This window comes from Phocoena sinus, chromosome 18, assembly GCF_008692025.1.
Source record: "Phocoena sinus isolate mPhoSin1 chromosome 18, mPhoSin1.pri, whole genome shotgun sequence".
NCBI lineage: Eukaryota > Metazoa > Chordata > Mammalia > Artiodactyla > Phocoenidae > Phocoena > Phocoena sinus.
In genome coordinates, this window is record NC_045780.1 from 12,748,394 (window position 1) to 12,765,858 (window position 17,465).

The window sequence follows — 17,465 nt, forward strand, 5'->3', positions numbered from 1 at the left end:
GACACTGTTCTAGACCGGGGGCGGGGGGGGGTGGTGGATAAATCATGAAGAAAACAGATAAAATCCTCTGTCCCCACAAAGCTTACAGGACCAAGATAGATGACAGAACTTTCAATAACTGAGATAACAGTCCCATTCTATACTCAGCTTAACTTCATTACAAGAATAAAAATGACTCCGCTAATACTGTATAAACTATATACACCAATTCCAAAGTTTATACAGGCTTTTTATCAGTATCATTTAACTTACTTTACTGAATCCTATTTTTCTTTTTTTTTTTGCTTAAACTCTGAAATATTTTAATGGCTATTAACTCAATTTTTTAAAAGTCAAATGAATCAATTAATTACTGCTGAATAAAAATTTTTTCAAAAAAGAAACATTGCGGGATTCCCTGGTGGTGCAGTGGTTGAGAGTCCGCCTGCTGATGCAGGGGACACGGGTTCGTGACCCGGTCTGGGAAGATCCCACATGCCGCGGAGCGGCTGGGCCCGTGAGCCTGTGCATCCAGAGCCTGTGCTCCACAACGGGAGAGGCCACAACAGTGAGAGGGCCGCGTACCGCAAAAAAGAAAAAAGAAAAAAAAAACCAAAAGAAACATTGCTTCTTTCACTAGGTCTATTCAACTTATTATGGAAAATTTCAAAAATACACAAAACAGAAATATAATGACACCCACGTACCAACACCCTATTTTATTTAACAACCGCCCCTCTTTTTTTTCGTTTTTCTTTGTTTTCCTGGAGTAATTTTAAATACATTTTTGATGTTGTATTATTTCATCTGAAAAATCCTTCAGGACGCACTGCTAACTGCTAAGGACCTCTAATATCCAGTCTAAATAAATTCCCATTATCTCAAAAGTGTATTCTTAGTTGGTTTGTTTGAATTTGAACTCAAACAAGGCCTACACATTGTATTCGGTTTTTATCTCTCAAACATTTAAAAAAAAAAAATTCTGCAACGATCACCTCTTCCCCCATCTTTTTTTCTTTTCTCATGCAACTGATTTGTTGGGATTTGAGCAACTGCTTCCTCAGCGTATCATTTAACTGGGTCTGGCTGGTTGCTTCCTCATCCATGCCATTTAATGGTTTCTCTTACTCCATAAATTACTTTTAAACTGTTGGTTAGATGTAGAGGCTTGATTTAAATTAAGGTTCTATTTTTTAAACAAGAGCTCTTCAACAGTACTACTGTATACTTTCTTGTCCGCCACGGAAGGAGGAACACAAGGATTGACTATCCCACTTTTACACCAGACAGTTTAGTCAGACTATAGGTTTTTCACATCTAAGAAATACAGCCATCTAGATTCATTAAGACTTCCAAGTTGATGACATTTTAAAAAGTCTATTATTTCTTTTACACTTGTTAGCTGAAATTTTTCTAAAGAATTTTCCTTGAAAAGGCAGAATAAAGGCTTTGGTCTCTCCCATTATTTACCAATCTTCAGAGTAAGAAATCAATGCCCTAAGAACCTCCAATGATGACCAATGAGTTTGTTTTTGAATATTCTTTTAATAGCTTTTAACCTTCTTATAAACAAAAAGATTACAGCCCAAACTACAACACAACACTTGATAGTTACTGATGAACTGAATCTTAATTTATAATCATATTTCACAGCTAGAATAATTCTCATTATTGATATTTTCTTTACTTTAACTATACCTCTTTATAGTAACAGAGAAATAAGTGAACACTCTTGTGAGTGGGCACCTCACATATACTGAGCCAGCACTGGAGGACTAACTGGCTATTCTCTGGATAAGAGACGTCTCCGGGTAAGAGACGTCCCCTAGGGCTACAACCAGTATGGATGGCAAAAAGACAAGACAAGCTAGGTCTGCTTTAGAATCCTAGATGACACAAAATCAGCATCTATTTGTATCCACAACAAAACATTCTGTTTGAGAGGGGATACAAAACTATGTTTCAATTGGGTGAGGTCAGCCTCACCCTATTATACTATGCCCTAAAAGCAACTGGGACTGAACTGTTTTAGTTCCTTGAAGGATTACTGCATCTTTGTAGAGACCCTTAACTTCTAAAGCTCATAAATCAATCCCAAACTTTACTCATAAATAGAATTATGAGCAGAAAATATCTTTTGCTAACTTAGTAAATATTGTTTCATCCTATATATTACTGTTTGGGATTAAAAAACAGAACTAACCTGGGTCCATTTATGGTTATCACTTGTTATTGAATGTACATCACAGATTAAAGTCTAGAAGAAATAAAAGTTAAAAAAACAGATTAATGTATAGGCATACAAACATATGAAGACATTTAATAAGTAAAACTCCAAATAAAATCTGGAATAATACTTCTTAATTAAACATCCCTTACCTGCATTGTTGGACGTAAGAGAATGTGCCTACTTTGGTAAGCAGGAGATTTCATGTTACTGGACTGCCTGTAGTCACGTATTTCTGCTATGACACATCCACAGTGAAAAATATTAACCTGTTTTGAGTGAAAATATATAAGTAGATGTCATTTTTCAGAAGCCTAAATAAGTGGGTTTATATTGAATGTTTCAGGTTCTTTACATTCTTATGTAATGTTTCTGACCACTCACACACTCTTAAATGGAATTCCTTGGTGGATTTACCACCATATAAACCCTTTAAAAGCAACTGTTTATGTTCATCATGACTCAAGAAGCAGTTTAACACTGTTTAACTGTTTTCTAGTAACAGAAAGACATCTGGCATTTGTATACTGTTAATGTTACAGATCACTGGTATCGCTGTTCTTTTTTTTTTTGGCCGTGCCATGAGGCTTGCGGGATCTTAGTTCCCTGACCAGAGATCGAACCCGCGTCCCCTGCACTGGGAGTATGGAGTCTCAACCACTGGACCGCCAGGACAGAAGTCCCTGCTTTTCTTCTTGACACTCACTGGCTCACTGTTGTACTCTGCTAACCCTGTCATTATTATAAATTGTCAATAACCATGCCAGAGTTTCAGCTTATAGATACAACTGCTATATTTGCTCTGCTAAAATTTCCAGAAGATAGGCTTTACTAATAAGAGGAAGAAAGCTAACATTAATTCAAATAATAATCTCTGTTAAAGATACTGTTTTTTAATCCTTTTTCTAAGTCCAAAGGTAAGAATCTGTCACTCAAGTCTTGCTAATTATCACTTGCCACAATCGCTTATGGTATTGTGTGTTTTCACCATTCAGAACTTTTAGTGGGTACTGTGACCTCCATGTTGTCAGTCATTATTATGCTCATGCTTTTTAACCAACATTTACTGAGCCACTACAATGTGAACTGTGTGTCATTTTTATCAAGAAGCTTCATAGATAAAGTGGTGAGATACTTGCTCAGTGTGGTAAGACAGGCAATAAACATGTAAACAAATAAACAAGGTAACTTGAGACAGTGAAAGCTATAGAGGAAATAAAATAGGGAGGGGCTTAATTTAGACTGTGTGCTCAGACAGAACTCTCTGAGGGAGTAATTTTCAGCTGAGACCTGAATCACAATAAAGGGCCAGACATCTGGGACAGATGAGAAGAGCAGACAGAAGAGCAGATGAATAAGACAGGTATAAGCTCGGTGTGTTTTAATATGGAAAGAAGTTCCGGACGGCTGGAGTGTAGTGAGTGGGGATGAGAACCAGAGGTGAAGACAAACAGAAAGGCAGGGGTTTTGTACACTGAGGGGACACTGGAGAACTTCAGACAGGGAACTGTGGTGTTGTTGTTTTCTGTTTTTGTTTTGTAAGCTTAATTTGGTTGCCTGTGGAAAACTGATTTCTAGGGTTCTAGAATGAAAACAGGAAGTTCAGGAAGGTAACTATAGAAGGTCATGACCATATATTTTGAAGGTACAGCTGACATTTGCTGGTGGACTGAATGTGAAAGGTGAGAGTATAGTTATCTGTCAGATTGGAAAGACTCGTAATAGAACTGGTTTGGGAGGTAAAAATAAAAAGCTCTGTTTTGTCATGGTAAGTCTGAAGAACCTAATCTATATCCCAGTAAATATGTATATTTGGAGCTTGGTGGGATAGTCATTGTGATAGAGATAAGCAAGGGATTAACTGTCATTTTTTTAAACTCATTAAGCTGTTTGAGATCATCCAGGGAGAGGGTGTTACTAAAGAACAGAATCCCTAGGACCGAACCCTGAACATATTTATGGGGGAACAGAGATGACAGCAAAAAAGACTGAAAGACTAGAGGGAAGAGAAAAACCAGGAAGGTGATGTCTCAGAAGCCAAAAGAAGGGTGTTTCAAGGAGGAAGTAGTTATTTACACTGAACTGTGCTAAGAGACTAATTAAGATGAGAACAGGAAAGGATTTTCTTAGAAGCTGAGAGATGGTACAGTATGCTTATATTCTTTATCTACTAGAGAGAGGAAAATAGATAATAGAAGAGAGGAAGGTTAAAGTTGCAAGACCAGGAGAAGGATCCAGAACATAAAGTGGAGAAGATGCCTTAGGAACAGCTTATTTCATCCATTTTAACAGGAAGGCAGGCAGAAAATGTGGACAGAGATGTAGGCATGCTGGGAGGAAATGGGAGTTCCCATCTGATGGCTTCTTTTGCCTCAGTAAACTACCATAGTATGGCTGGAAAGCCAAGAAAGTAAGCAGTTTCTTTCGTAATTTCTTGATTGTATCTATAGGGAGATTTCTAGTGGATGAGTTAATTGTTATAGCAATTTTAGAAGAATCAACTAAATCTAAACATTTCAGTAGAGCCTAAAGGATAAATATCCCACAATAAACCAATTTTCATATAGCTATGTACAATGTCTCATTTCATGTTCCATGCACTAGTGAGAATACAACTAAATACCCTTCATCACAAAACAACATATATCTAGCAAATCTAAGGACATTTTAAAGAGAAAAATTTTGTACCTGAGATTTTTCTAGGAGATCAACCAAAATAGGAGGTAATTCTTCTGCATCCAAGTATTCAAGTAATTCCCCTTCTTCATAAGGCAGTCGAATGGTCTCAGAATCTTAATTTTAAAACATAAAAGTTCAGAAAGTGATCAGCCTCACCAAAAAGCCTAGGTAATAATTTAAGTAACTTCTGATAAAAAATAAAGAGAATAAAGCCAAAAGCTCTCCTAAAGTCCTTCTTTATTTAAGTCTTAAAAATAAATCACCTTATATATTGCTAAAAAACTTGATAAACTGTATACAGTTTTAGAGCAGAAAGGAGGAAACACCTAACATACTATGGAAAAACGTCTGGCACAACAATCACAGTACAAATCACAGCCAGCAGTATAGTAATCAGAGTATGATAAAATTCCAACATCTGTTAACTAAAAAGTTCCTTGAAGAGTGCTTAATCTAATCTGGAAGTCAGAGGGGTAATCTGGTATCACTTCTGAAAAATGACTACTTATAGACCAAAATTCTCTTGGTGTTATACAATTAACAACCAACACAAGAAAAAATTCTTAACTAGGTAAGTTCCTTGTAGAACTCATAGTTTCATCACTGTGTCAAAATTTAAATGCCTCTTTAGTGAAATCTAAGAGTATTTATATTTTAAAACTCTATTTTCATATTCACATTAATAGGAATAAAATGTTGAAAACATTTCAAAAGGCAGTGAATCTGCTTAACTTTGAAAGCTTCAGACTCAAAGTATATTCAAAGCACAGAAGAAAAACATACCTTAAAGCACCTGATGCTATCTTAAATAAATAAATAGCAACAGAACGAAAGGAAACTTTGACAAGTATTTTAAAATGATGTCTTTTATAATTTAACTTCAAAGACCTCAGTCAGAATACTTCTCAAATTCCAGAAGGCTAATCACACTAGAGGTAACTTCTAATATTCTAACAAAACATCATAAAGAGAACAATTTGGAATCAAAGTCTTCTTTTATCAAGTCATCACTGATCTGAAGGACAGATCATTTAGCAGGTTAAGAAACTACTTCTAAAAGACAGCACATCCGACCTAGCAGAGGAATTTTCGAGGCTGCTGCCCTCTGGAAGTTCTTACCTGATCCATTTTTTCCCCTGAGCATCAGAGAATATCCCTCATTTCCTGGGTATAGGTTGACCACTAAACATGACAATGTCTCCTGCATAACAAGCTTCTCTAACAAGTTCACATTTCTTCTTAATTTCTGCTTTAAAAAGAGGCAGAGCTCATGAAAATAATCCAGCATAACAAAGAATGCAATCATTTAACAAAAATCAGACTTGAGTTAATCTTTTTTTTTTTTTTGTGGTACGCAGGCCTCTCACTGTTGTGGCCTCTCCCGCTGCAGTGCATAGGCTCCGGACGCGCAGGCTCAGCGGCCATGGCTCACGGGCCCAGCCGCTCCGCAGCATGTGGGATCTTCCCGGACCGGGGCACGAACCCGTGTCCCCTGCATCGGCAGGCGGACTCTCAACCACTGCGCCACCAGGGAAGCCCCTGACTTAATCTTTGATACTCCTTCCACATCTCTGTAAACTTAATTTTGATCTATTACTATGTTTTAGGTAAATGAATTAATATCACAAAGAAAAACTACTGATCTATATATAAAACAATAAACACACTTAAATATGTACCTGACTACACAAGTAGCAAATATTAAAAATATTTAAAAAGGAAAACCATTAAATGTAAATATTTTTTAGAAATATGCTATAATGTATAATTAGTTTCTATTAAGTATAAATCTACATAAATAATTTGGGGCATTTTCTTTGGTTGTACTGTTACAGAGTATATTTCTTAAATATTTTATGGCCTAAATTAGATCCAAACAAGTTCAACAGCTCTAATCAGCTGAAATGTTAAACCCAAAAATATCTAACTGGTTAAAAGGACGTAAGTAATTTAAGTAATTTTCTGTAAATTCAATTTAACAGCTCCTTTGAAACCACTTTGCTAAGAAAAACAAAAATCAGGGAACCTAACACACATACATCAAAATCTATTATTTTAGAAATGTATGATTTAAAATGAAACCCACTTATAATAAATCCTTTCATAAAATCTTATTTGTGAAAGATATGTCAATAGAATATGGATTTGAAAATGGATTTGAAAAACAAATCCATTGAGTACCATATTTAACATGCATATATATATATATATACAGTCATATGCAGAAAGAAATTATAAATTCTTGATCTATAGTCACCATAGAATCAAAAAAACTGCATTTTGAAAATAAATTTTTAAAAAGCAAAGCAAAGCAACTTTTAACCACATTGATGGGAAGTTAGAAAATGTCTTTCTTAAAGGACCAGACAGTACTTTAGTCTTGTGGGTCATATGGTTTGTATCACAACTACTCAACTCTATTTACCTCAAAATCAGCCACATACAAGAAATAAATCAAGGGGTGCTGCTGTATTCCAATAAAAGGTCATTTACAGAAACATGTTGTGGGCCAGATCTGGCTGGACAATGGCTGTCAACCCCATTTTAGCATCTTCATTTATATATCTCTCCTATCTTAGTTCTGTCTCTGAGGCAACGGATATGCTCATTATACTGACTGTGGTGACAGTTTATGGGTGTATACTGTGAAAATTAATAAAAGGAAACCTCAACTAAAACTGGAGTGGGGAAGGACTGCAGAGGGAGCTCTTCTGCCCCACCACTCATCATCAATTACCCCAAACAGGAAGACATTACTGATCCCACCAGGAAGAGAACTACCTTCAACTTCCAAACAGGAAATGCAACCCCTTTACTTCCCCAACTAGGGGAAGGGAGACTTTCTTCCTCCCAGCAACAAGCTCAGTGAATGGGAAAGGACTGCAGCCCAGCCAATGGAAAACACCTGTAGCTCAGCCAACAAAAAGCCATCATTTCTGGCACTTTTACTTTCCTCCAATGAACTCTCATTTTTTCCTTGCTGATGATTTTCTTTCCTTGTCCTGCCCTCCTTACAATAAAAGCCTTCCATGTTGTGCAACTCCTCAGAGTATCTCTGCCAGATGAGATGCTGCCCAATTCATGAATCGTTTAATAAAACCAATTAGATCTTCAAATTTATTCAAATTTTGTTTTTTTAATACACGTCAAAACTTATAAAATGTATACTTCAAACATACTCAACTTGTTGTATGTCAACTATATCTCAATAGAATTTATGAAAACCATACCATAAGATTTACTCATGGTTTCACAATCATTCTTCTCCTAAAGATTTTAAAGGTTAGATACTACTGGAATTCCACTAATTTTTTGCCTAAGAGGTATTCATTTTTAAAGACAGACAACAGAAGCTCAGTAGAGCCCTTTAAGGCCCTTATGACCTGAGGGTCCAAAAGATATCAAGAAATCAATTTCTATTACATTTCTACTGCCCATACTTTCATGCTAAATAAAAATGAATTAAGTTAACCTGGGCATAAACTAATTTTTCTGACCAAATTCACCTTTTATTATCACTTCTAAATTTCCTACATATCCTGTAATAGTTTTAACTTCCCAGTGCAACTCACCATGAAGAAATAGGTTAATTTTCTCCTGTCTTCAGTCTACAAATAACTTCTCAGGAAGAAAAAGATGCAAAAGATAATATATATGGTGGCTTTGCTTCTTCTAACTTCCCAATGAGATAGTCTGTTACTCAGCAAACATGGTTCCCCTCTGCTACCTAAGTAGGTGATCTCTGCCAGGTGCCAGATTAGCCAGAGCTCTGGTTTAGCTGCAGAACTGGCTAGTCTGGTTAGAAAAGATATTTGTTCACTAACAAAAATATAAATCATTCAAATTTAATTCCTTCAAATTTCCCTCTTCCACTACATTTAAAAAGTCGTAATAACATAAAAAATTTATACTTACCTTAACCTCAGGCTCTTTTTCGCATTCTTCAATATATAAATCATAAAGTTTTTGAAATATTGATTTTCTAAAATTTAATAAACAAAGGCAGTATACAAAGTAATGTTAATATAATAATCATAAAATAAACATTTTGAATTTTCCTGTAATTTTTCCTCCAATTTCCCAAAAACTAGGGGCGAAGTGGGGTTGGATATGGTAGCTAACACCAACCTAGAAATTTCTAATACAGTTGACCCTTGCACAACACAGGGGTTAATCCTCGTATCACTTAGAGTCGGCCCTCTGTATCCGTGGTTCCTCTGCATCGACAGGTTCAACTAACCACTGACCATGAAGTACAGTAGTGTTTACTACTGAAAAGCATCTGCAAATAAGTGGACCTGCACAGTTCAAACCCACATTGTTCAAGGGTCAACTGTATATGCAAAGTACCCAGAACATAACATTTCTAGCTCAGTGTCTAGGAAGAATGAAATAAATGATGGCTATCATCGTATTTCTGTGAGTCTAAGATATCAATTAAGTATTCATACCTTCCACTAGATAGATATTTCCTTTTAGGAGGTCTCTGTCGGGCACTTTCAATGACATACTAAAAAAGAGAAGTTTAAGAAAACAGCTTGTCTTTTGCATACTGCATGAAGAACTGTATTAATAAATCGTGTAAGGCTAAAAAGGCTGTTCAGTCACTCAAGTCTCTGATGCACATTAAATCATACCTTTTAGGGCAACCTACTTAATTTCTAAATATATGTTACAAACAAGTGAAATTTAAACTGCACTAAAATTTAGCACAATATTTACTTACTATATTATAAGCAAAATCATAAGAGTTTCACCACTGTGATTTCACAGGTTAGCAATATTTTCAATGTTTTATGGTTGTTTAGAATACGCGTAGCATACCCAGTTACAAGGACTCTATATATTTGAGCTATTTTCCCCTTTAATTGAGCAGTTAGAATATCTGTTAAAACAGGAAACATAATTTTAGAAACTCTATGACCTTGTTCAAATGTTTATTCCACTGTGTTATTCAATTTCTATTCCACAGCATTATTATCTGAGCATTCTAAGTAACAGACAATCCAAACATCATCTGGTAGTTTTTATGTATTTATAGAAAAATTTGCATACTCGTCCTAATATTAACGTACTTCTTTGACAGTCACATAAGAAAATCTCTTAAAACTGAGTTCTGTCAATTAAAGACAACACTATTTCAATATGTAACTTAGTCACGCCTCACCTCCGCACGATCCAAAGCTAGTTCTAAAGCTTGTTGCTGTAAAAAGTAAATAGTGTATTTGGTAATATTAGTTATTTTCACACAAACATAATTTAATATACATATAACATTTTCTAATTAAGTGTTTAAATGTGTTTTATTTTCTAAAACAGGTCTAACATTTTTATTTCTCTCCTCCACCCACCCCATTGTATGCCCAAAATATAGCACAAAGAAAATATATGCAGTCTCAGGCACCTGATTATGACCACAAATTAGTTAAGAAATGCTACCATGATTTTCTCTGGCCATGTTTGTGCAGCTGATACAGGGCTGAGGGTTGGATATGGTAACTACTACCATTTTATAAACATCAACATTTTAAGAGCACCATTCAGGAAAATATACTGGCCATCAGGTATGCAATTAAAGTGAAGCAAAGATTAAAATCCCTTAAGCTGCTAGGAATCCTGAAAACCGAGGGGGCTGTTATGTTGGTACCTAATATCAACTTAGAAATCCCTAATATTATTCAGAGAAACTATAATACAATGTTTCTAGGTCAGTGCCTAGCAAAAATAGAATGAAGGCTATCCTTAGCATGTTTTAATGAATTTAAGATACCATCAGTTATATGCCTGAATTATTATTTAACATTAAGAAAAACGTGCTGCCAATTATAACTGTAAGATGTCACTGACTGTAGACACATTATCACTTCAGTAATTAAAACGTAAAAGCAAATGCATCTTAGAAATGATGAAAATATAGTATTATTATTACATGTACAATTTGAGATCTACTAGTAGATCCCCATCCTTCATTGATTTCTTAGAGACCCTTATTATAAGGCAAGAGGGAGAAATAAGAAGGTTAACTGTCTTCCTCATTTGTATAGCATTCTTCTGTAATGATACCCAAGAATAAAAAGTACTAGATTTAAAAAAAAATTAAGCAAATACACCACCACTGATTTCTTTCTGGTTTTGCGGTTTGGGTATCACACAGAGTTACAGCATTTTTCATTCACAATGACAGTCATTTTTAATTTCACTGAGAGGCAAAGAATTTTTATTTACAAGAACCTATATTTTTATTTTGCAGACTCCAATACTTCAATCTACTAAGTTGCATGGAATAAAAGCTCCTAGCACCCACCAAAATCCCAAGAGGATAGGGAGAATAAATATTGCCAGACTTTGGAAATCAAGAAAAAGTTGAAGAGACCCTGTCCTCCTAGTCCTAAGGACGGAGAATACATATGATTATAAAAATAGTTGGCCTTTTTTCTTTTTATTTAATAGATCTTAATTGGAGTATAATTGCTTCACAATACTGTGCTAGTTTCTGTTGTACAGCACAGTGAATCAGTCATATGCATACATATGTCCCCATATCCCCTCCCTCTCGAGCCTCCCTTCCACCCTCCCCATCCCAGGTCTTTAGGTCATCGCAAAGCACTGAGCTCATCTCCCTGTGTTATGCTGCTGCTTCCCACTAGCTATTTTACATTCAGTGTGTATATAAGTCGATGTTACTCTCACTTCGCCCCAGCTTCCCTCTCCCCCCGGCCCCCGCCACCCCGTGTCCTCATGTCCATTCTCTACGTCTGCGTCTTTATTCCTGCCCTGCCACTAGGCTCATCAGTACCATTTTTTTTTAGATTTCATAGATATGTGTTAGCATATGGTATTTGTTTTTCTCTTTCTGACTTACTTCACTCTGTATGACAGACTCTAGGTCCAACCACCTCACTATAAATGACTCAATTTCGTTTCTTTTTATGGCTGAGTAATATTCCATTGTATATATGTGCCACAAGTTCTTTATCCATTCATCTGTTGATGGACAATTAGGTTGTTTCCATGTCCTGGCTATTGTAAATTGTGCTGCAATGAACACTGTGGTACCTCTTTTTTTTTGTTGTTTTTGATGTGGACCACTTTTAAAGTCTTTATTGAATTTGTTACAGTACTGCTTCTGTTTTATGTTTTGATTTTTTGGTCCCGAGGCATGTGGGATTCCTAGCTCCCCGATCAGGGATCGAACCTGCATCCCCTGCACTGGAAGGCGAAGTCTTAACCTCTGGACCACCAGGGAAGTCCCTAGCTGGGCTTTTTAAACAGCAATAGAACTATTTTTTATATAGTTTTTTATATATATTTATATATATATATTTATATATATATTATATTTTTAAATAGCAATAGAGTTAAGTAAAAAAGTCTAAAATATGCCAGTATTTCAAAAGTTTGTTAAAATAAATTTATACCAATTTAATTTATTAAAATATCTTATGGGCAGATTTCAATGAAACTGTTTCCCAGGATTCAAGATGGGATTCTTGAGAATAAACTATTTTCTAACATAAAAACATAACTCTGAATATATACTCTTGACAAAAACACAAGGTTCTTTTAATTATTTTGGCCATAAAACCTTCAAGTAAGTTTAGATCAAAAAATTATAATAAACACAATCAAATGTATACTCTAGGACAATTTCAAATAGCCAGTCTTCTCAAGTAAATATTTAATCTTCTGATATCAAAACTTTAAAAGCTCCAGTGAGATATACTTGCATATGTAAACACTAGTATCATTATATTCACTATTGCGTTCAAATACTTAAGAGGGAAGTGACTGGCTAATACGAATGCAAAATATAAGGCAAGGTCAGAACCCCACTGCGATAGCTTTTCTCTAACACTGCAAGGGTATACACGCGAGATCCCAAGAAGAGAAGATATATGTTTTCTGAGGTTTATCCAACATGGTGGTTAATGTTCATTTATCCTCTGTCAAATGCTGCTGTTTCTTTAAAACAGAAAGTGATTTTTTTTCTTTGTCTTTAATTCTTTAAAGGCAAGAGTTAAATGCCCAGCCCTAAGTATGTTTACTGACTCTAAATGGTAAGTAGAAATCTGCCATTAGAAGTTTAAAACTAATGCTGCTTAAATGTTATTTGCAGTAAGCAGATTACATTTGTTGTTAAAAATTTTTTAAAAATCTAAATTAAGAGGAACTTTAAACTATGAGAAACCTATGCCCCCAAAACTATTTGTACTTATACCCATCCTTCTTGCCAATGATTTCGACTATAGTAAAGCAGACAGAAGTAATTATTTTTTAATACTTCACAAAAATAAGAACAGATAGATTATATGTGTAATCTGGATATGATTTTAACACTGAGAGATGAGTCTCCTATTTTTTAGAGAAAATTTTGTATGTGATTGCTAAGTAATTTCCCTGTTAGGGTAACTTGGGCAGCTTACAAGAATATTTCTGTTTTATACAGATACCTTTATCGAGATGAAGGAAGAGAACATTCTAAGAATATTAACATACTAAGGTGTAGCTTACCATTGTGGTATAAAATAGAGGTCCAAAAAGGAGAAAACGTATGTGCGTTGATGAAGTGGGGTGAAAACCGTACCTTTAGAAACCAGTCTTAGAGTACTGAAAAAGCAAAAATAACACAACCCTTATATTAACATAAAGCTCTCAAGAGATATGAGATTACTTCGTAATTAACAAGGAAAATTATTTGAGGCATATATATTTCTAAGACCCTTTAAAAATAATTAGTAACAATAAAATTCATTATATGACAATCTATACACTCATTGTTGAAAAGCTGTAACTAGGTAGGGCAAAATACAGTTTGCAAGCTAAAATCATTACTCAGTTTCTTAAAAATGTTTTAACACCCAGGAGAGAATGTTTTTTAATTTCTTCTATCATCACAGTTGCTGCTTTCATTGTTACTCTGGATTATTTTAACAGCCTGCCCTCTGGCCTTGGTCACTGCACCGTTCACTTTACAAATCATACATTTCATCATACCTGCTGATAAAAGTCCTCTAATGATATTCCCCCAAATGCCCAGGCTACATTTTCCAATGCAGCTCCAATTCTTCCAGCCTTTCCCCTCTTCAAGCAAACAAGATACACTCCTGAAGAACCTCATTCCTCTAACACACAAGCTCTCATCGTGGCTGCACAAGAAAGTAACCTTGGGAACCTTTAAAAAGTGGGATACCCATGCTCCACCCTCCAGAAATTCTCATTAATTGGTCTGGAGTAGGGTGCAGGGATCACCATTTTTGGAACTCCCTAGGTGATTCAAAGGTGCTGCCAGTTTAACTCGACTGCTATATCCTCTCTGCTTCCCACAGAAGTAGTATGTTTGCTCTGAGAGTGATGCTAAATAAAGCTTATTTTTAATCTAATTCTTTACCTAACTCCTTGTAACCACCCCTGTGTCTATACACAGCTGAACACATCTTTAAGCGACAGAAAACACCATTTTCCGTGTTAAATTGTTTTGGTTCGCTTTGGGTGAACCCAAAGCTTAAGTTTTGCCAGTTCAGGTTTGAAAAAAAAAAGGAGGGGAGGGGGTGGAAAAAACAGGAAAAAACCCACAAACGACCAAAAAAGACAAGCACCATACAGGTTCCAGGAATAATCATTTAAAAAACGAATAAGACAGTAATCCTACTCTAGAAGAGCTCATGAAAGATTTACGCTGAATTTACGGTGAAAATTTTCTGACCATTGAATCTAAAGATGAAGATACACTAGGTAGAGGCGAAATGTGATGATGACTATCTCTTGTCACTAAATTGTGGGGGATGGTGGAGAGGAAGGCTTAGTGAATTTAAACTAAGTACTAAAAAACACAATAACCACTTACAAACCAAACATTCTGACTGTATACAGAACTTACTAGAACCCTGGAAGAAAACCATTGTAATTATAATCGTCTTCATTTTACAGAATAAGGCTCTCAGAACTAGTGACTTTCCCATGATCACACAACTAGACTCGAATTCAGACCTCTCTTTTTAATATTAAGATTCTTTCTCCTAAATCTTACAACCTTCCAAACCACTCAATCCAACACCCAGTTTTAGATTTTTTTTTTTTCTTTTTTTTTTTCGCGGTAGGCGGGCCTCTCACTGTTGTGGCCTCTCCTGTTGCGGAGCACAGGCTCCGGACGCGCAGACTCAGCGGCCATGGCTCACGGGCCCAGCTGCTCCGCGGCATGTGGGATCTTCCCGGACTGGGGCACGAACCCGTGTCCCCTGCATCGGCAGGCGGACTCTCAACCACTGCGCCACCAGGGAAGCCCCATTTTTAGATTTTTGAAAGCAAAACATTTAAAGGCCTCGATTCTGCTCAGACTAATAAAATTCTTTTTCTTAATTTTGACCTATTTTTACCATCATGGTTATCACCCATCGTACACAGTACTCAATCTGACTCCGAAAATCGTGCTAATCACTTTCTATTGGGAGTCCTACTTCATTGTACGCAGCCCCTCCCTGGTGGTGGTTATCGGAGATGGCTTCCAGCGGCAGCTATTCGCCAAGTTTATTTCTGAACTCCCGAGAACCACGGCGAGGACCAGTAATCAATTCTGAACGTCGCCATCAATCCCACTGATTTCCTCGATCGACGTGAGCCTCCTCCAACTGCTCAAGCATTTGTTTACAACTCAGACTTTACCTGAAAAACGGCCCAACTCCACAGCGCAGCGAACCTTTATTCAATATGGACACCGAGAACTCCGCCCCCAAAGAAGCGCTACTTGCAATTCTTGCGAGTTTCCGGAAATACCTGTAACTGGAACCCAATGGTCAAAGCTAAGATGAAAACCGTGGCTTCGCAGCACCGCGAGAGGCAACGGAGGGACCGCCGGTAGGGCAGCTGGCTCGACCCGGCCCACCGCGTCTCCGGGGACACCGCCTTCCTGCCTCGGGCTCCGGGCCCCGGAAGCGGCGAAAAGCCACTCGGGAAGCCGCTCGCTCACCTCTGACCCCACCCCGAATCTCGCGCGCCTACCCCGTCCCCCGCAGGCGCGCCACGGCCACCCGCCGCAGCCCACCTGTGCGGGCCGCAGCCTCAGGATATCGCCGTTGGCTCGGCCAGAACGCTACGCGCCGGCGCCGCGCTGCCGGCTACGCGCCCGCCCGCCGCTCGCTCCGCACGCCCCCTTACCCGCGCGGCGCCACAGCTCAGCCGACCGCCTGTTACGGCGCCCGCGCTTCCGATTGGTGCGCTGGGCGGGCGCCCGCGGGCGGAAGCGGTAGAGGTGGGAAGGCGGGGCCGCGGCCAGGAGGCTCGACGCCAGGATGCTCTCGCCTGGGACTGGTCCTCGCGAGGCCTTTTGTGACTAAGGCCCGGTGTTGGGGCGAGGCTCACGAGCGCTTTCGCTGGTCCGGCATCCAGGTCCGTAGAACGAGAGGTAGCGTGTGGCTCTTTGTGAGGTAGGGAGCCCTGTTTAATTTATACAGTGAAAGAAACTTGGAACAAGCTTTCCTTGCCCAGCCCATCCTTATGAAAGGGAAAGACACCACTCCTGTATTTACTAGGGCAGGCCTTGCAGCCTATGATAGTCTATCAATCAAGTGCCAATGAATTTAATGCCATAAAACAAAACACCTCACTGAAGAGTTGTAAAGATTCAGGAACGGAATAACCAGAGCACATTGCAATGTCTGATTGTAATTCTGCATCTTTAAATAACTTTGGTTGTTGGGTTATAAACTTTTAAAAAATGATTATTGAAGTGAAGCTCACAGAATGTGAAATGAAACACTTTTAAGTACACAATTCAGTAGGCTTCAGTACATTCACAGTTCCGTGCAACCACCAACCATACTGGTTCCAAAACAATTTCCTCACCCCTGTTAAGCAATTACACATTATTCTTCCCTCTCCCAGACCCTAGCAGACCCCAACTGCTTTCAGACTTTAAGGATCTACCAATCTGGGTATTTCACGTAAATGGAATATGTGACCTTTTTGCATCTGTCTGCATTCACATAACATAATGTTTTCCAGGTTCATCTACCTTATAGCAAGTATCAGGACTTCATTCTTTTTTATGGCTAATATTGTATCTTATTTGTGTGTATATACCCCAATTAATTCATACATCCAGCGATGGACATTTGGGTTGTTTATACCTTTGAGCTATTGTGAATAGTGCTGCTATGAATATTTGTGTCGAAGTATTGTTTTGAGTCCCTGCTCTCAACTCTTTCTGGTATATACTGTTAAAGAAACCTGGAATCTGACAGTAATTCAAGCGGTAAAAATACCAGATTTTATTCAGGAACTATTGCAGTAGGGAGAAGAGACCTTAGTATAGAACTGGGTTCAGTTACAAAAACAGCATAGACAAGTAAGGATTTATAGCCAAGGTGGGTCGAGGAAACAGTGGATGGAAATTTCCTAAAAGGAAATATCAGGTGTAAGGGCTAAATTCTGGCCAAACCGACTTGAAAGGATTCTTAACTGAAGGCAGACCAGGATGATCAGCTATTAACGGTGGGGGCATGAAGAATCCGATCAGATATTGAGGGTGATCAGATACCCGGGTAGGGGTTCTTTCTAAACTGACCTAGCTGGATTCTTACTACAA

General features: G+C 37.6%; 1 protein-coding gene across 20 annotated transcripts in view; it reads right to left on the reverse strand.

Annotated features, from left to right (window-relative positions):
* Window positions 1-16,165, reverse strand: part of SUPT20H (SPT20 homolog, SAGA complex component) — a 39,983-nt gene extending 23,818 nt beyond the window's left edge. For 5 of the 20 annotated variants that reach the window (XM_032611736.1, XM_032611725.1, XM_032611724.1 and 2 more), the window contains exons 1-9: window positions 15,656-15,815; window positions 13,397-13,492; window positions 10,053-10,088; window positions 9,337-9,395; window positions 8,801-8,867; window positions 6,005-6,134; window positions 4,895-4,998; window positions 2,359-2,475; window positions 2,183-2,236 (exon numbers count right to left, since the gene is read on the reverse strand). In XM_032611736.1, coding sequence (XP_032467627.1) covers window positions 2,183-2,236; window positions 2,359-2,475; window positions 4,895-4,998; window positions 6,005-6,134; window positions 8,801-8,867; window positions 9,337-9,395; window positions 10,053-10,088; window positions 13,397-13,399 — 570 coding nt within the window. In that variant the 5' untranslated portion in view covers window positions 13,400-13,492; window positions 15,656-15,815. Of the gene's footprint in view, window positions 1-2,182; window positions 2,237-2,358; window positions 2,476-4,894; window positions 4,999-6,004; window positions 6,135-8,800; window positions 8,868-9,336; window positions 9,396-10,052; window positions 10,089-13,396; window positions 13,493-15,544; window positions 15,848-15,923 lie in introns of those variants that run through there. The other 15 variants (XM_032611737.1, XM_032611723.1, XM_032611732.1 and 12 more) reach the window with 14 other exon arrangements.
* Between the last annotated feature and the right edge of the window lie 1,300 nt (window positions 16,166-17,465).